This window comes from Rhinolophus sinicus, linkage group LG07 (genome assembly GCF_036562045.2).
Source record: "Rhinolophus sinicus isolate RSC01 linkage group LG07, ASM3656204v1, whole genome shotgun sequence".
NCBI classification, from domain to species: Eukaryota; Metazoa; Chordata; class Mammalia; order Chiroptera; family Rhinolophidae; genus Rhinolophus; species Rhinolophus sinicus.
Window position 1 is genome coordinate 114,306,633 of NC_133757.1, and position 20,707 is coordinate 114,327,339.

The window sequence follows — 20,707 nt, forward strand, 5'->3', positions numbered from 1 at the left end:
ACCCCAAGTAATTCACATTTTGCTGTTTTTTTATGCATTTCTGATTTCTGTACATTTTTAATTTCTCTTCATTATTTCTTTATAGGCAGAATAACCAGAACATTACAAATAATACTGGAAGTTGTACCAGAAGAAGATTGTCATAAACTATGAATTAATGCATTTGAAATCTTGGCAATCTATCCTTAGCTCAAAGGGCTGAAACAAAATATGGACGTTCACTTCATTTTATGAAAATCCAGAGGATTTCAACTTTGGTGATGGACGTAAAGGAATCGGTTATTTCTATTCAGATCTTTTAGCGTATTCACACTGGTTTCTAAGAAATTTAGTAATAACTCCATGTAGTTACAGAAAGCTAATATGCAACCATACCATGATTTCACATGATTCTTGAGTCTCTGATATTTACCAGTTGAGGTTAGGGGAAAAGGCTATGGAATGGACAGTTACTTCAGTGGTCTTTCTCTATAACATAGCTTATCATGCCTAAGAAACTTCAAATTGAAGACTGAGATGTTTTCTGTATATATGGGTTTTGTAAAAACAATTTTTACATGCTATTGATGGCCATACTGTGAAACGTGTTTCCTATTCTTCTGGAGAAAGAAAAAAGAAAGGCATACATCATCGTTATGGACAGAGGAAAGAAGGAAATTTATTTTTCATTGGCATTGCATTACATCCCCTTAGATACCAAATAGATATCACTCATCTTTTAATGGAGGATACTGAGAGCATTTTGAACAAAGGACAGAGGGAATAGTCCCAATTTTAGTGAATGCATTAAAGAAAAGCTTCTAGGGGCTATTGTTTATGAGACAAATTCAGGAATTATGTTTAAGTGAAAATCCTTGAGAATTTATTATGTTAGGATTTTTTTTTCACTCATCATCAGAAGTTACATGGTTATGTGCCATTGTGTTTTCACGGCAGCCCATTTGATCAGGAAAGGATGTAACACCTTTCTTACAGCAAAGCAATAATCAGTTTGGTATTAAATCCTCTTAAGCACGATCACCTGTTTCATGAATAATTTACCGTTGATAAATATATCTAAATATGTGCATTTTCAAATCTTCAAATTACAATATCAATGTAAGGCAGGAATCACCAAAAAAGAAAATGCCCAAAATATTATGCTCAACCATATAATCAGCTCTATATGCAATGTTAGTAATTCCGAACAATTTTTTTTTTATTTCTTAGCTATTTTTACATGGTGATGAATTTTGACAGGTTGTACATTTCCTTTGTACATTTTATATTCTGTTAAAATGTCTCTTCGGATAAAACTATCCAGATCAATTAGGAAAAGGCATGTATTTACATAAAAATTGAGGAAGAAATGTCACTGCTAAATAAGATTTACAACTGATGTTTATAAAAATTTTCCACTTTCATATCTAAGCTTTGTCAGTAATTTCCTCACCTTAATTATCATTCCACTTGCAAAAGAGGTACCTGATAACAGATTCACTGGAAGAAGGAGAAACTGTGCATGACTATGTGTATCCAGACAGGTGTTATTATACTAGGTTTGGACAATACTGTGGAATTTTCAAATGACAGTAATATCATGATGCAATTTGTTAACTATTGTTTACATACATTTAAGATTAAATAGTCATAGCCAGAGTATGTTTCATTCTTTAATTTTTTTTGTCCATTTGAAATAAGAATTTTTGAAAGAATTACACTGACTAAATCATTAAGAGAAGATGTAGAGTTTACAGACAATTGACCAACAGTAATGATAATTTATGATTTTAGTCAATATTAATTCATTAATTTCAGTATTTGTTCTTGATAAAATTTAAAACATATCCAAGATTGACATGTTGTCAGCCAAACCTAGTGCTTGGGTCCCTAAGTGAATTCATAAAGGTCCTCTTTTTCTCTTGCCATAAGGGCTTAAAATTTTATCTGTAGTCTCTATTTCCTATATACTTATCCACATTTCTGCCCACTTTGTTTCTGGAGGTAGAATAGATTTCCTTTATATTCCTATTTTTCACAGTCTAGGCCCATATAATCTAAACCTGAAAACTTTCCTGATTCTTTTGTCTAATGAAAAAAACAAAACAAAAACGGTGAAGTCTCATGGAGACATTTGTGTGGTTCTTGATGATTCCTGAGGTTAATGTGCTTATATCAACAGGGGCAGACAGGTCTCCTCATTTTATTTATTTGTTTATTTTTGGTTCCAGTTTCTTTTTGCATATATCATTGTACAAGCTAACTAGAACACATATTCCCCATTCTTTCCATCATTATCTATAGTGGTTTTTCCATTGTTAACTTTCTAGTCCCGCTGCCATACCATTTTAACCGGACAGAAAGTCATTCAGTAATTTTTAAAGAAAGTGATGGAGATTAAGTTATACTTCAACTTATTTTTAGGATACATCATGACAAGACACAGGGTTTCTGTAATAAGGGAATACATATTCACAGTGGTTCTTCAGAATGGTATCATGTCCTAGAAAAGATGGCAGACTCCAGTACCACACACTAACGTTAGCTGTGTGTGTGCACACTTGTGCTTGTGTGCTTGTCCTGTATCTCCCCCACCCCTGCTGGCACAAAATTAGGACAAATTATTAGGTTACATTAGAAATGCACGACTGTTTAACACTAAAATACGTACGTTGAAACCAATTTCCAGATTGTCTTTGTGTGCCTGGTAAAATTGTTTCCCCAATTGCTATTTGATGTATCCGCAGTTAGTTAACATCAGTATGGTTACATCCCTCAACAGAATTCTTCATAAACTGTAATCAGTCTTCAGGAAACTCATTATTTTATCTCTATTTGCAGATGAATGTAATGCTAAGGAAGGGAGTGTCTTTGACCTATAGTTGATTCTTTATAATTAAGGTAAAGATTATGAAAAGATAGAAAACTAAAGGTCAGAGTAGCAGGAAATGAAAATAGTATATGATTGGAGGTAACAATATTTGGGCATAATTTATTATGCAGTGCAGTCAGAGAAATATTAAAAATTAATTGTCTGCTGGATATTCCTGAGAAGCTATTGAAACATAAGCTTCACTGCCCCTCACTTAGGTATGCCCCTTCCAAGGTCCTATACCTAATTTTGCACTAGAAATTTTGTATTAATTTTCTTGAAAAATATCAGCAAAATGGCCCTACAAAATCTGCATTCATCTTTGTGAGTTAAGTAAAATACTCCCATTACTTTTTCTATTAGAAATAAGCATGGATGTTTGTAGGATATATTTTTAAGATTTTTACTAAAATATGCTTAACTTGCAATGTTATGTTAATTTCAGGTGTACACAATAGTTATTCAACATTTATTTACCTAAAGAAGTGGTCACCGTAAGTCCAGCAACCTGTAGGATATATTTTTAAGTAAAGTTGTGAGTTAGTTGAAGTATCTATCTCTATATAAGTGCCTTTCTCATAATATATGTTATGTGATATATAAGGAGAGTTTCACCTTTGTCATAGTTAATATGTCAGTTCTGAGTGATAGAAAAACAATGAGTAGGATTGTTGTTGTAGCTCTTTTTCTTAGTTTGGAAAGAAATAGGAGAGATTTGGGATTTGAATGCAGATGAGTCAAGAAATTTACTTTTTCTTAAATATAGTCTTGCTTCATTTTACCCTAGATGATATGCTGTGTGTTGGTGCTGGTAATGTTTACAGAGTTACATACGACCTTCCTAACCAAAATCAGGAATTGAAGTGTGTCACTGTGTAACTGACAACAAGCTTGTGGTGAATGTAAATTAGAGTAAATAATGAATCATCCTGACAGCCTCCGTTTACAGTATTTATAGGTAAAAGAATTATTACCTATAAATGTTTTTTAGGATAATATTCCCATAAGCAGTATTTTTAATCTTTCTCAATATCTATATTATAATACCTAAAAGTTTAACCTCTAGGTAGTATTTGTAATAACAGCAAATTTTAACAGCAAAGTTTTTGGGATAATCCTTTCTTCTTTTTTGTTGCATTTTCAATTTAGTTGGCATTGAAAAGTAAATGCTTGGTCTAGTTTTAGATTTGATTTAAATTCACAAAGGCATAAATCGTGGTCTCACAGAACATTCACCAGTTCTTCATATGTTGTGAGATAATTGTCCTTTACAACCTCATAAGGATATTAACTTGAACTTTTTGAACCATTTCTCTCTTTTCTTGCATGAATAAGTGATTACCTTTGTGTTGTTTTTTTGACATGATATCCTCACGATAGGGGTGAGTCTTAATTTGAATTTGCACAACTACTGATATTCTTAGTAAGAGATTAACCACTTAGGGTTTACTTTGTTGGTATTCCCTGCCCCCCTTCTCGGTTACCATTGGCTTTAAAATGTCACTGGAGGATGGTTACAGTCTCCAAATAGTTGTTTGTTATACGTGTGTATTTCAGCTATGAGGATGGAGGGTCATTTATAGTATCAATAACTGTCTTAACTGCTTTATAGATAACAATTCTCTCAAGAAACTGTGGAGCACTAGGCATCTGATCACCCTGGCAGATGACAGCACTGGAAAGTGAACATACTTTTTCCCCCCAGCATATACACTACTGATTTTTTCTTCAAGTATGGCTTACTAATGAGTTACTTTATCGGTTAGAAGACTTGCTTGCTGAGTCCTTATTAGCTCTTGCTGAAGCCTCTACAGGCCATGCTGAAAGCTAGAGTAACAAAAAGACTAACACACAGTTATCTCTTTTGCAGCAGTGACTGTATTTTTGAGCACCTTGTGCCACAGGGTATTTGGCACAGCGTCAGGTGGGAAACCACATCCGGCCTCTGTGTGTTACAGCTGTAACGGCTGAGATGTGAGTCATTCGACATAAATGAGATTGTGAGGACAGACCTCCCTTACTCCTGCTAATTCTTTGGCACACGCTCAGAAGCATATTCATCTCACACGAGAGGCAATGCAGTGTGTTCCCTGGTTCTAGGGTTGACCTGTCCGATTTCAAAGCATTTCCGAGTTCTTCTTTCCCTGGCATTTTTCCTTCCTTCCAGATTTCCGTTTACAGTCTAATGTAATATAAAGAATAGTTTATAAAAAGTAGAAAATAGTTTGGAGAAATAAAACACAGATTGTTTCAAATGAATGAATGTACTCGTATGCTTATAACAAAATAGGAATGATCTACATTAAACTACTGTGTATACTCATAATTTTAAGCACTACTACCACATAGTACTTTTAGTTGTTCTAGAAGCAAAAAAACAATATGTATAACTACGGTATCACACAAACCATAAGAATCCTTCAAATTTTCTTAGGTAGTCTCGGATTATTTTGATCCTTCCTTGAAGAAACGTTTTACCTAATAGTTTCCCCTTTATGACTGCCATACGTCTGGAGCTAAACTGTTAATACTTACATGTTGTAAACCAGGTTCTTCTTTTGACATTATCCATGTTCAGAGAGTGGCCTCTCACTTAACTCAGAGGCTATTTGGGGCCAATGCCTGTGTTCAAAACAGCTGCTTATTTTGAACACAGGCATTGACCCCCCGACCCCCACACACAACAACACAACACACACAATTCTATCTCTTTGTAAATTGATTGTAGCTTATTATTAACAGCAATGAGTTTTCAGTGGTACCCCTCTGACAGTTTGAGAATTTGTGAACATAAGCATCAGATGTGCTAAACTTGCGTAGCTTAGTACTGTGATATAAAGTGTCTTCTTCTTATGCCAAACTGGCGAACAACTAGTTGTGTTTTACTGATGTGAAATATTAGCTACTTGTGGCTTTCTAATAAACACAAGTCAGAGGAAGGCAAGCCTCGTGGCCTCCTAGACTCAATGCTTGGAGAACTTAATGTGTCCTATTTGTTGACAAAGATTTGACTCAAGATTTTACGGAGCTTGGTTTTTGCTTATCATAGAGTGTGTTAGATGCACTGGAGTGCTTATCGTAGAGTAGCGATGCACTGATAGAGATGGCTTTTAGTTTCTGACTCCGAACTCATCTCATGATGAATCTTCCATGCCTTTTTATAGTAAATATATCTGTTTACTTTATAAAAATGGGTTTAGTGAGCTTTGTGTTAAAATTTGATCTAGTAACAGTAACTTTTTCAATTATCAAGGGGGTAGAAAAGTCCGTATGAGTGTCGTTATGTTCATATTAACATGATAGTAGCACGATATATGAATGTATTTAAATGCCTTTTGTATCCTATGGCAAGCATCGGTAACTGGCACCAATGGAATCAGTCTAACCCAGTGGGAATGTGGTAATAAGTTCATTCTGGAGTGTTGTGCTGGCAGCCATCTCTTTGATCTGTGCTCAAATTGTACTTTATAGACCAGTTGTACCCCTTTAACTTGGATCTGGAATGCATTTATCATGACCTTGTACCTTTCCCTAATTAAGGGGTGGGGGAATAGTGGGTTTGGCCGTGTGACCTAAACTATAAGCGCAGGGAAACCCAGTAAAGGAACAGTGAGCCTCAGAATCCTGAGTGGTCCTTCCCTGTAACAGGGTTTCTTCCCTCTGTCATGTCATAATGATACTTGGTACAGGCGATTGGGTGTGTTTTATACAAATTTTACACATGTCTTACGTTGATAAATTCTTAAAGAGCAAAGTTCCTTTTCTGCACCTACATTCCAATCATATCCGGAGGACTAAGATATTTAACTCTGAGAATGTAAGTGGTGCAGAGGGACTTTTATTTGTGGATGATGTTGTATTTCTTAGGATTCGCTGGCACTGATGCCTATCCCAGCATGTGATATGTGAAATAAAGTGGATTTTTCTACAGCTTAATGATTTCCCTCTGGGGGGAGTTCTGGTGCAGCAATCACACTGCCAGATGGTGTTTATGGGCTATTTGTGTAAGTGGTAAGATACTATGAAATAAGTGTGATTTCATCTGGCGGAAACTCTTAGCGCATGGAGTAAAATTTGGTGCAATATGATGTCACTTAATTTTGTATTGAATTTCATTTCAATTGTGTTTATGTATGTGTGTATATATATATATATATATATATATATATATATATATATATACTTGTCATGCTTCTGGCTGCTTCAATTTTTGTATATATATTTTTGTACATATTTTTACTTGAAAATATTTTAAGTGGAAATTAAATAAACATTTGATAGTTTACATAATAAAAATGATGTTTTGCTTTTTTAAAAAAATACTATATATTTCCTTAAATTGAAGGTTTGAGTTTTAATGATTAGATTGATCTATCACTGATTCTGAGAATATGTTAGTCTTCCACTTACAATTTTCTGCACTGAAAACTGAAAATGGTGGCAGACTATTAAACACTGCAGACACTCTTCTTTTTTGTGGCCTATATCCATCTACCCTCTGGTCCAAAATATCTAGCAACTTTTCTGTTTTCAACTGTCCTACTTCAGTCTTATTTCTTGCCTCTTAACAAAAGTTTCATTTATTGTCTGTCTCTCAGCCTTTACGTTTCCCCAGAATGTTGTTTCTGAAACGCAAATACTATAAAAGTCTTCAATGGTTTCACATTTTATTTTATTTTTTTTAATGGATGGATAAATTCCAAACTCCTCTGTATAACCTATAGGGCTTTCTGTAATCTGCCACCTTTCTTTCTCCTGCTACAAATGACCACTTCTATGTTTGCAATCATAGTAAATGTCTTTTCAGTAGTTTAATAAGGAAAAGATGCCATTATCTCATTTGACACACTGCAGAATCTTACAGGAATTTTATTTTCCTCCCTCATTCTTGTCTCCTGACTCCCCACATAGCAAACTTCCACCCAACATTTGAGACTGAATTCAGAAGTCACCTCTTCTAAAAACTTTCCCCAAGCTGGTTCAGGACCTGACCCCTGAACGCCTTCATTATCTGGGGCATACCTTTTTATGTACCTGTTGGTCATTTCTATATCTTTTTGGAAAATGTCTATTCAAGTCCTCTGCCCATTTAACAAATAAATTTTAAAATGGATATTTCATGCTTTTGAGTTATATGAGTTCTTTATATATTTTGGATATTAACCCCTTATCAAATATATGGTTTGCTAATGTTTTCTTCTGTCCTGTAGATTGCCTTTTCCTTTGTTGCTTGTTTCTTTTACTGTGCAAAAACTTTTCATTTTAACGTAGTCCCATTCATTTATTTTTGCTTCAGTTGCTTATGCTTTCAGTGTCGTCTACAAAAATAATTAATTGCCAAGACCAATGTCAAGGAGATTTTTCTCTTTATGTTTTCTTCTAGGAGTTTTATGGTTTCAGGTTTTACATTTAAGTCTTTAATCCATATTGAATTATTTTTGCTGAGTGTGTAAGACAAGGGTCCAGTTTCATTTTTTGCATGTAGATATCAACTTTTCCCATCACCATTTATTGAGGACTATTCTTTTGCTCCAGAGAGTATTTTAGATTAGTCTGTCAAATACTAGTTGACCATGCACGTGGGGGCTTATTTCTGGGCTTTTGATTCTGTTCCATTGGTCTGTATATCTATTTTTATGCCAATGCCACACTGTTTGATTACTATCGCTTTGTAATATTGTGTGAAATCAGAAAGTTTGATGCCTCCAGTTCTGTTCTTCTTTCTCAAAATTGCATGGCTATTTGTGGTTCCAAAAATATTTTAGGATTGTTTTTTCTAGTTCATGAAATATGTCATTGAAATTTTGATATGGATTGCATTGAATCTACAGATCACTTGAGATTGTATAGACATTTTAACAATGTTAACTCTTCTGATCCATGAACATAGGATATCTTTCCATTTATTTGTGTCTTCTTCAGTTTCTTTCATCATTGTCTTATAGTTTTCAGTGTACAGATCTTTCACTTTCCTGATTAAATTTATTCCTAAGTATTTCATTGTTTGTGATGCTATTGTGAATAAGATGGTTTTCTTTATTTCCTTTTCAGATAGCTTCTTATTAGTGTACAGAAACACAATAGATTTTTGTATGTTGACTTTGTATTCTGAAACTTGACTGAATTCATTCATTAGATCTAATAGTTTTTTTTTTTTTTTTGTAGAGTATTGAAAGTTTACTAAATATATGATCACGTGATCTACAAAGACAGTTTTATTTCTTCCTTTCTGATTTGGACTCCTTTCATTTCTCTTTTTTGCCTAATTGCTCTGGCTAGGACTTTCAGTACCATGTTGATTAGGAGTGGTGAGAGTGAGCATTCTTCTCTTATTCCTGATCTTAGAGGAAAAGCTTTCAACATTTCACCATTAATTATGATGTGAGCTCTGGTTTGTCACTTATCACATTTATTGGGTTGAGGTATCTTCCCAATTTGTTGAGAGCATTTTTCATAAGTGCATGTTCTGTTTTTTGTCACATACTTTTTCTGCATCTATTGAGATCATATGATTTTTATCTTGCATTCTGTTAGTGGAATGTATCACATTCATTGATTTGCATATATTGTACCTTCTTTGCACACCACATGGTCATTGCATGTGATCCTTTTAATGTGCGAGTAAATTTGGTGTGCTAGAATTTTTGTTGAGAATTTATGCATCTGTGTTCATCAGGCTGAGCTCCCTAGCCACATGATGTAACTGGCTGAACTCTGTTCAGTCTGAGCTGCAGGCTGGGCTTCATGGTTTGGACAGTCTGCTGCCTTTGCTCCACTCTAGGGCAAGGTCTCTGGCTGGCATCCCTGGTGAAGTAAGGCTGCATTGCATTTGGGTGGGGCTGGAGGCTGTGCTCCATGGTTAGGCAGGGTTGCTGTCCAAGATCCCTGGATGGGTGGGACTCCACGATGGGCAGGATAGCTAGCTGGGCTCTTTGCCTGGAGGAGGCCACTTCCTGTGCTCAGCAGTGGGAAGTACTGCAGGCTCGGCCTCCAAGGCTGCCTCGGTCCCTATTTGGGTTCCCTTGTAGATGGGGGTGGAGGTTATACTCTGTAGTTAGGGAGGGCTGCTGGCTTGGCTCTCTGCTCAAGAAGAGTTTTAGGATGGGTTCCACAGCTGCCCAGGGACTCTGGCCAGGCTTGCGTCTCAGGTAGTGCTGGAGGCTATGTCAAGCAGTTGAGTGGAGCTGCTGACTTGCCTCACTATCTGGGTAGGATCGTAGAACGGGCTCTGCCACTGGGACAGCCCACTGGCTTTGTACCCAAACTGGACAGAATTGCTGACTAAGCTCCCTGGCCAGACAGGGCCACTGGCTTGGGTCTAGAGATGGGCAGAACCATTGTCTGGGATGTAAGGTCAGGCACCACCGCCAGCAGAAATGCTGTCTGCCAAGATTTGCACATCTGTTATTGTGAGACCTGCTCCTCTTCTGCATCTCTGCACTGATCCCCCCCAATATCCTTGTGATGCATTACCTAAGTTGGCTTTCTGGGAAGCTTCCTGGAAGGCTGGGGAAGCTGGGTGTCTACCTCCAGCTCTCCTCTACCCAGTGGAGAAATCATAGGCCACGGGAGACCCCTCGGTGCAGGATTGCATGGCCTGAAGGAGGAGAGATATGGTCAAAATGAAATCATTCCTCTTACGCTACTAATGCAGTTTTTCTCGTCTTTTTGTGGTCCAAGGGAGTGTGCTTCAGCGTCACCCCAGGTTCTGGATCTTCATGAAGACGCCTTGTCTATGGATAGTTGCTAGTTACTCTTTCTAGGAAGGGAACTAAGTCAGGAACCATCCATTTTGCTGTCTTGCTCTGATAGTTTTCCATGCCGAGGTTTCCCTTACCTGAAGTTCCATTACCAGATGTTTCTCTACACACTTATAGTGATATATTGATTTCCTTAAAAGAATAATTTGATACCATCCAGGTATGCCTAATGATAAGAAAAAGGTTAATGTAGAAAGTCTGTGATTATTAGTTAAACACTTTCTCAAAGTAAAGCTCTCAGATTTCAGTGAGAGAATATTGAATCAAACGACTGAAAGGGCAGAAGAAATTGAACACTGGTTCAGTTTTGTAATAGATGTTATTTATCATTTTTATTAAACTTTGTATTAGCCATGTGCATTGTATTGACTAGGATACTCCTCACCACTCTCTATGAATAAGACAGATGACGAGTCTTACTTCCATTTTTGGATTAAGAAAATGAGTCCAAAATTGCTAAAATGGGTTGCCTAGAGCAACAGAGAAAATCAAAGAGGTCAGATTAGAAATTCTGATGATTAAATCAGTCTTAAATTTCAGACTATTGAATCAAACCATCTCTTAGGTGAAAACAAGTAGTTTATTCTATGTGTAAGTCATCGGTCATTAAATATTTACTTTGTATCTCCGGTATGATTAACAATACATTTTATGATATGTACCATGATTCTGCAGCTCTAGAAACTCACAATAAGTCAGCTTGGATGAATAAGAATATGTAATAAGCCACAGGAACACATTTAATACAGTGTGTGAGTAGCTGTGAAATGTGTTACAACTGAAAATGCATGAAAGGATGAAAGTGTTGGGCTTTGCATTTGTTTCTAAACATTTGGAGGGTAGAAGTTGATTTTGGATGGTGTGTGTGTGTGTGTGTGTGTGTGTGTGTGTGTGTGGTGTAGTTTAAGGTTTGAGAAAAGGCATGCATGCAAAGCATACTGTTTTTGGTTCATAGAAGAGTTAAATCTGAGTCTAGGATAGTAAATACAGAAGTGGTGAATGTGTTATGTCCACTTATGGCAGAGCCTTTAAATCAGGAAAATGACTTTGATCTGAAGATGGAAGCCACTGAAGGCATTTCTGAGTGGAATACTATGGTTAAAGTAGCAAGTAAGGAAGGTTATATTATCACCTCTGCTAGAGAGATAATGAAGAAAAATCTGGGATCAGCAAAATCTAACTGATGAGCTTTTGCAATAAGCAGGCATGAAGTGTAGATTAGGACTGGAGATAAAAGGGCAAATGAACATGAGCAATTCTGGAAAAAACAAACCAACCAACAGGTCCTTGTGCCTGACTTACTGTGGAAGAAGAAGAAGAGGAGACATCAGAGGTGTCTCCTGGGTTTCAAGCCCGAATGAGCTGATAAACAAAGGAAATATGTGGTTGAAATAGGCAGGTTTGGTGGTAGACTTCTGATTTCCTTTTATGAGGTGGTTGGAGATTGGAGCACACTCTCATTTATGAAGTGCCGGGTTTGAGGTAGTGAAAGTCTCATCTGGATACATCTCTGATCATTAGATGATGTGCAAGAGCTCAAGTGAGGGCAGAGTACTTGAGATACATATTGTTAATATTCTTGGGAAGGCTTATAAATATCACTTCTCTTCCTCACTTGAATTATAAGTCAATTAAGACATAAGTCAAAATTGTAAGGCAGGTAGGAGAACAAAATATCACTTTTATTGCTGATACAGCTAATGTAGAAGCGTGCGATTCATGGCTATGGGCAGGTGGGATTTTTAATATTGAAGTCTACACTTAGAAAGACTTGCTTATCCCCTTCCAGGCAGCCTTGTGCCACTAACTACATACAAATTTGCTTAATCCTTACGATACCTGTCTAAAGTCCACCTTATTATGAAGACACCGAGGCAAGTTGGAGTCCTGTAGTAGGTCTGCAGTCACATAGTGTCTGACACATTTTAGACATTTTTAAATAAATTAATTTTTAAATTATTCCTATTCTCTGACCACCAAATGTTTTCTTTCTGGTCTCTTCATAAGTGTTGAAATTTATTTGCAGAAGAAACGTCCATCAATAGGAGGATTGATGATGGATATTACTGGTACTTGAGGAAATCTATGGGTCACAGGGTATACTGATATTTGTCTGGATAAAACGTACCTAGCCGTGAGGAGATGTGAAGGATGGAAGTGGAATTTGGGAGGTTCTCTCACCACGGGGAAATTCTGTCAATAGTAAAGCAATTCAAGTCAAATCACAGGCCTCATTTCTACAATCCTGCCATGAAGCCATAGCTAATAAATGTAAATTTACTTCTAATTAACAACTGCACCTTCCCCTTAGTTTCTTGGTTTTAGATATTTTTGTTTTCGTAAGGGTGGAGAGGGAGTGAGCAGTGGACAGAATAACAGGGAGATTTGGAAGAATTACCAATTTTATTTGGAGATTTTAACACTTCTTCAGAAATTGTTCAGATTGAACTGACAAAACATGACGTTATAGAATGTTTGAAAATCACAATCATATTATTAATTATACATTTATATAGAATTATTTATGTTTATAATTATATGAATATTTTTGTATTAAATCATATATATATTTAATATCTGATAAACAAATACTGTTTTTGAACACCCATGGACCATTCACAAAAATTAAGTTTCTATTGGGACTCAGTGAAAACCAACTAAATTTAAAGGAATCAAATCTCTGGAGACTATAACCATAATATAGCAAAATTAGAAATCAATAATAAAGAGATAACTTTAAAAAGTCTGTATATCTGTAACCTTCAAAATACACTGCTAGGAGACTACTTGGTTAAAAAAAAAAAAGCAACATACTTAGAACTAGATGATAATGAAGAAATCAGCAAGCCAGCGTTTTTACGTTACAGCTAAAGCATTTTGAGAAAGAAATGTCGACGGCAAGGGGAGTGGAGATGTGGATACAGGGGGGAAATAGCAATAACAACAACAGCACAACATCTACGAGACCTTGAGAGGGATTTGCAGGCTGACCAAGCATGAGGATCACGACCTGAGGGACGACTTAGTTGTATTTTTAAAAGACAGTAGGTTTGAATGGGTTAACTGCTATACTGCAATGATGATGTGTTCCATGAAAACTAGTTTTTAGAAAGGAAGGGGAGTCAACAGGAAATTAAATTGATATTAGGAGCTGCGATGGAAATGGATGTACCAGTGAAATCATTGTCAATGCATGTTGTAAAATTCCACAACGTTTTCAGTTATTTGTGCACCTGAGGTCCATAAAAGAGAGGTGGGAGAAAAGAAAGAAGAAGAATGAGGATGGTTAGTTTGCCATGGTAGCAAGAGAAGGCATCTCACTGGTGGATTACGTAATCGCCTGTCCCACTATCAAAGGAATTTACTCCCGTTTTCTAGATTTCAGAAGGAACCAAGCATAGAGCAAACTTTCTCACTTCTCAGTTTGCCTGGCAGGCTCTCTGACCTAATAATCTGAAGTTTCCAGATAGTGTAATTTTCAAACATTAATATCCATGAATCATAAGATATTCTCCACCATTTTTCTTTAATGCTATAGTAAGTGAAGCAACAAAAAGCGGTCTTGAGATGGGCTTATTACCTTTTAGCTATATAATAAGATAAATGTGGCTGTGGAAGACCATTCCGAAGACTTTCATTTGAGTTTCACTATGAATATGGATTTTAAATTACTGATTTTTCCTATAAAATCTTTTTCCTTCATTTACCAAATGCGAATCTTATCTGCGTCATACAAGTGCAAAGGTAATTTATACTTTTAAACAGGAAATTTACCATTGAAACCCTGATTCACTTTGTACAACATTTTCTATCTTAGATGGATTTTCTAGGTTATAAATAACTGAATGAGTTGTGATGTTTTAAAACATGCTTTAAAAATTTCCTTCCCTGGTGACAGGTTTTTTATTACAGTTCCTCAATATCATTCCAATTTGCTATTAAGTAAGTCCTTTCCCTTTGCTAGAAACAGATTTTTTTATACATGTACAATATTATATAGTTTAATTCAATAATTTAGTTCATTCATCAAATAATAAGCCAAGTTGAGTGTTACATACTGAAAGATTAAAACACAGGTTTTCTCAAGTAATTAGCAGTCTGATGAAAAAGAGACCCATAAATTGATAGAAGACAGTGTTTTAAGGGACTGACAGAGGCAGGTGCAGGGCATTATGGGAGCTTTTAATAGTCACACCTGATCCCACTTATGGAGATGTGATCCTGGAGGGATGATTCATAAAGTAGGATTAAAGGCTAACCAGGCAAAGGGGCATGGAAGGGTTGGGACGTGTGCAACACGTGTAATATCAAGGAGGAGAAATTATACAGAATTCACAAGGACCTCAAGCTGTGTTTGAGCCAGAAAGAGAAGCATCGGGCTGGAGAAGCAGGCAAAGGTCAAGCTGCATGAGACCACATAAACCTCGGTGAGCAATCTTTCTATGATTCCTTTGGGCGATAAGCAAGGGGAAACTGTCAGAAAATGCTCTATTAGCAGAGACTAGATTCTAGAGCATCATTGTGTAAGAAAGTTTACAATAAGGAGACCGTGAGTGTTCTAGGTAAGAGATGGCGAGAACCAAACCTGGGCTGTGGACAGAGAGACTGATGGAGGGGGTGCATTGGTTTCCTATTGCTGCTATAATAAATTACTACATACTTAGTGGCTTGCAACGACATAAATGTGTTGTCTTAGAGTTCTGAGGGTCAGAAGTCTGACATGGGCCTTATAGGGCTAAAATCCAGGTGTCAACAGAGCTGTGTTCCTTCTGGTTGCTTTAGGGGAGAATCTATTGCTTTGCCTCTTCCAGCTTTCCTGCATCCCGTGGCTCATTGCCTCTTCCTTGCATCATTCTGACCTCTGTTTCTGTTGTCACATCTCTGACCATGACCCTCCTGCCTCCCTCTTATAATGGCTGTGATCACATTGGGTTCGGTTCACCCAGATAATACAGGATAATCTCATCTCAGACCCCTTAACTTAATCACACCTGCCAGGTTCCTTTTGCCATGTAAGGGAATGTATTCACAGTTTGAGGGATTAGGCTCTAAGCATCTTTGATGGCCATTATTCCATTCACCACAGAAGCCAAATTGAAAAAGTACTTGGGAAATGGGGGCTAGCAAGATGATGGTGGCTGAGCTAGCAAGCGCGGATTGCAATTAGCATGGCGGATTGCAGCTAGCGAGGGGAGTCGGTCGGTTGGCAGAAAAGCAGACAGCAGGTCGCATGTCATGTGAATCCAGCCTCCAGTGTGACTATAGTGGTGTGACTCCCCTACCTATGGCTCCACAGGTGTTCCTTTTTGGCCTCACCATATCCTGCGTTCTTATGTGGGGAGCGGGAGCAGAGACCCCGCAGGCCGCCCCGCACGACAGCAAGCAAGGATGTAGTCTCCACTTAAAGTTTGGCTTCAGCTTGATCCCTCAGGAAGCTCTGAAGAATAAATTACACCTGCTTTGAGGCAAGAGTGCTGGCCTTTTGCACCCCTGCAGCAGTCAGCCATTGGCTGTGGGCTGCCCCTGGCCGCCAGGACATAACCTCCTGGAAAAGATGGCTCCCACTGGCCCAGGGCAATTCTCCAAAGAAGGAGCACTTGTGAGTTATTATCAGTCAACACTCCCAGCACCTGGGCCGAGTTCTCATCAGAGGCTTGACTGGAGAAAGATGTGCTTCCAAGCTCCCCTGGGCACAATTAATTTCCTTGTAGAGGTGGCTAACCCAGGATACTCTCCTTTTTTTTATTAACTCAAAGTCAATTGACTTGGGACTGTGATATCCTATAACCCTTGACATAGTCTATAGATTACAAGTAAATCACAGGTCCCACTCACACTCAAGGGATGTAAGACTGAGAGATCATCTTAGGGTGTGTCTGCTGACAGCAAGAATGGAAGAGTTAAGCAGTAAACAAACAAACAAACAAACAAACAAAAAAGTACTTGGGAAGACTTGGTAATTTATGAAGATGGTGTGGGGTGTGGGATGAGTGAAAAAGAAAGTGAAAAAAACAAAAAAACCTTGCAGGTATTTAACTTAACTGACTTTAAGATAAGAGATCATCAACTGAAATGAAGTACAGGCATACCTCGCTTTATTGCACTTCTTAAGTGTTGCGTTTTTTACAAACGGGAGGCAAGACCCTCACCAACAAAAAGATTACGACTGCTTATATCACAGTAATACTTAACTTATTATGGTGGTCTGGAGCTGAACGCGGAAGAAATAATTCAGGTGTGAGGTGATCCTCACATGGGGGTTGAGTTGCCTCAAGCCAACAGGAGATGCCTAGCAGGTATGTTGCTATCTGAACCTGAACCCTGGTGGATAGTTGTGCTGGAGGTCTAGACATGGATGTTCTCAGCCTTTAGGGAGCAGAGTTGAAATCATGGTGGCTGCAAACACACAGGGAAAAATTGGTAGTGAGAAGCACAAGGGGAAGGCAGAAATAGGTATGTTTGGAATATGAGCGCCCTCAATATTGACGGAGGAGGAAAATCAGGAGAAGAGAGTATCTCAGGAGCCAAGGGAGCAGAGCAGTGGTTTTTACACGGTCTTCTCCAGCCATGCTAGGAGATACTGCCGTTTCACCACAGCAGAGAGGAGTGAATAGATGGGACTCCACACTTCCCACCAAAATCAGAGTAACTACGCTTTTATTTGAGTTGTTGCTTTACATTATTTTCATCAGGTTTTTATTGAAATAAAGTTCTTTGTGATGAAATTGCATTTACAATTTGAAAATCTCTACAGTAGAGATTTGAGGTAGGGTGAATAATGAGTATCACACGGTCGCTTGGCTAGAGCATGCTGTGAATGTAGCCACAACAATGCAGCTACTCTCTGATTGCTTTTTATCAATCTGTAATTAACGGAGAGCATTGTTGGGTCCCTGTGTTCTCAGCATCTTGTGCATAGCTCTCGCATGGCACTTCTCATGCTCTACTTTCCTGTTTGTTTTAACTTCTTGGTGTCCCCCTCTAGATTGTGAATACACCAAAAATCTCTCCAGTGACTTTCATCTTTGTATCGCAGGTGTAAAATAATGAAGACAATATTATTCACTAGACCTCATCTTAAGGAGAAAACTGCCTGTCTTTAGGTAGAGAGACAGATGGACCTCCAAAGTATGCTCAAACAAAATATGATGCTTACTAAACTGCTGTGCAGAAGAAGGAGACAGAAGCTGTTTTAATCCTAAGGAGAAAGATGAGTAAAAGGAAGAATGAACAAAAAAATAAAGGGAAAAAGAAAGACAGCAAAGAGAAGGCAGGGGATGTAAAGATGCGACTCTGGCCCATACATTGTCAATGTTTCTACAGTTATAAATCCTTTTAATGATAGCTGATAAAGGTTATGAATTTTAGACTGAGCTAATATAGAGCAAAAGAAAGTGTGTATAGAAGAGGTATCTGACAAAAGTGGTATGAAAATATAATATCTGGGAATTTGAAGATCTCACAAAGAGGGTATTTGAAATAGGATATTTTAGATCAGCACTGCCCAATAGAAATATAACATGAGCCACAAAAGGCAAGCCACATATGTAATTTTAAATGTTCTTGTAGACACGTTAAAAAAGTAAAAAATAAATAGGTAGAATTAATTTTAATAATATAGTTTATTTAACAAAATATATCGAGAATATTTTTGTTTAATCTTGTAGTCAATATAAAAAATTTTAATAAAATATTTTACATCCCTTTTTTCATATTAAGTCTTTAAAATCTGGTGTGCATCTTATACTTACAGAACATCTCAATTTGAACTAGACATATCTCAAGTGCTCAGTAGTAACATGTAGCTAGTGGCTTCCAGGTGGGACATAAAAAAATCTAGATCTCCATATTATAGGTAACCTGTGGCCAATACAAATATTTCGTTTTCCGTGCTCCTCTGGCCCAAATGTGGGACGATATCTTGGATGATGCTTAACTAGTAAGATAGTCATCATGGCTGCCTGTCAGTCGGCTGCATGTAAGTTAGACTCAACTCAGCATTAGTGAACACAGTTTCTTGAGTAGAAAGGGAATAGTTAACTGTCAGGTCTTCAATCCATTCTCTCCCTTTACCTGAAAATGCTGGCAAGAAAGAGTAAGGTAACAGTCCAGTCTTCCTACAAACTTTCTAATTACAGAACTCTTGGGGAAATTTCTAATTATAGAACTCTTGGGAAATGCACTAAGGTGTTCAGTAGAGGGAGAGTCTTTTATCGATGGAGCGCTGTGAGCACATGCTCAATCGTTGCTGAAGGCACAGTCTATGGATTTGGGGGGAATGGAATCTATGGATGTGCATGCATGGATTTCTAGGAAATGTCACAGAAGCTACGTGGGTATATATTGGAGAGATTTCATGATGAAAATAGGTCCCTCTGTGTAAGTAGTGTAGCTGCAGACATCATCCGTGATCTCATACATTAATCGGAGCCAGAAGGAATTCTGATGTGGCGGCAAAGCCCTAAGAAGCTGCACTAGGGATTCTGGACTTGCTTTGCCTGTGCCATGGATTATTTTTAAGTTCAAAATTACTAGAACTTGAAACTCTGATTCATGTGAGTCTGGCTTGATAATTTTGTCTTTTATGTTTTTTCATTAAGAGATTAGAATATTTAATATGAAGAAAATGGGGTCTATGAAGATGTGCTTAATAACCTGGTTGTGAAAACAGCTGTGATTATTTAGCAAGGACTTGAATGCTGGGCAGAGGTTACTTTATCTGGAGTGGTGCTGTCCTGCATGGAGCCCCTTGGCCACGTGTGGCTATTTAAATTAAAATTAAATAAAATTAAAAATTTAGTCCCTCCCTTGCACTTGCCACATTTCAATGCTCAATAGCCATATATGGCTAGTGATTGTTCTGCTGAATATAGAACATTTCCATCATTGCAGAAAGTTCTATTGAACAATCCTGATCCATAAATTAGAGATATTATTCGGAACTAGAGTGTCACACACTAGAGACAGGCTTTGTTTTCACTTAGAACCTTTCAATAAAATGAGGCAGAGATGTTAGGCATGCAACTAAGAGAATCCTTTGTTTTGGTCAAAAGAGATGAAGGAGAGTGGAGAAAAGGCGAGAGGTACGATGGGGAGGGAGGCAGAAAACCAGAGAGATGAGAGAAGGCTGTACTTCCTGCCATATAACTCTACACTTGTGAGCACTACACTTTAAGTAGCATTCCTGAGCTAGAGAATAAGCAGGTGTGTGTGTGAGGGGTTGTCTACTGTTACAGGTACTAAGTTTCAGTAGGTTTGGAAGCAAATGGCACCAAGGTGAAGCAGGGTCTGGAATCACAGCAATTGTGAAAAAGGCTTTGGCTCTTCCAGTATTTTAGAATTTGTGATTCAAGTCATATATCTAGGTCCCTAAGAGACATAGGATGCACTTAATATTTTTGTTATGTTATATGACATGATGTCTGATGTAAAATAGATTCTCAATAAGATAGTCAAATATATGGGTGAATCCAGTACCAACTTTCTTGAAGCAACTTTTGTTCATGGGCAATTCTTACTGTATGGAAGGTTAATGCAGCACAATCTTCGACTTGCTCTGATTTTTCCAAGGACAATGTAAATTTAGATCAATGACAGTTCGGATAGAAGGTACTCTTCGAAGCTGAAAGGTACTCTAGCTTGTATTGGAGGTCCCTTAACTTCTGGAAGTCTATAGTGTTTAAGTTAGATTTGCTGCTACTCTCAAAACTCTGAAGTAACTAACTATTCACTCACCTATAGCACATCTTCAACTACAGAATAAACCTTATAAGTCGAAAAGGATTTTGCAGACACCATTAAGTTGAAGAAATGCAAATTGTAGACGACATGGAGACATTGACTTTTTGTCTCATTTTAATCAAGGCAATTCTAGAAGTGCAGCTCAGTTTAGGTCCCAGTAAACCAGTCCTGAGGACTGACTTTAAATGCTGAAATTGTCTAGAAACTGGTTTAGATTCAGTGTTACTGAACTATGTAAAAAAGACTTAAGTTGGATTTCATTCTATTTATGCCTTTGTCATTTCCTTCAGTGTTTAAGTGAAAATAACACATAAGAAATCATTGCTGACAGGCCTAGAATTTATCTTCTATCATT

The 20,707-nt window shown here is 37.4% G+C and overlaps 1 protein-coding gene across 3 annotated transcripts in view; it reads left to right on the top strand.

Annotated features, from left to right (window-relative positions):
* Positions 1-20,707, top strand: part of SLC7A11 (solute carrier family 7 member 11) — a 379,319-nt gene that overhangs the window by 251,442 nt on the left and 107,170 nt on the right. Inside the window, exon 12 of one of the 3 annotated variants that reach the window (XM_019730843.2) lies at positions 86-1,638. The exons of the other annotated variants lie outside the window; for them this stretch is intronic. Coding sequence (XP_019586402.1) covers positions 86-153 — 68 coding nt within the window. The 3' untranslated portion in view covers positions 154-1,638. Of the gene's footprint in view, positions 1-85; positions 1,639-20,707 lie in introns of those variants that run through there. 3 annotated transcript variants of the gene reach the window in all.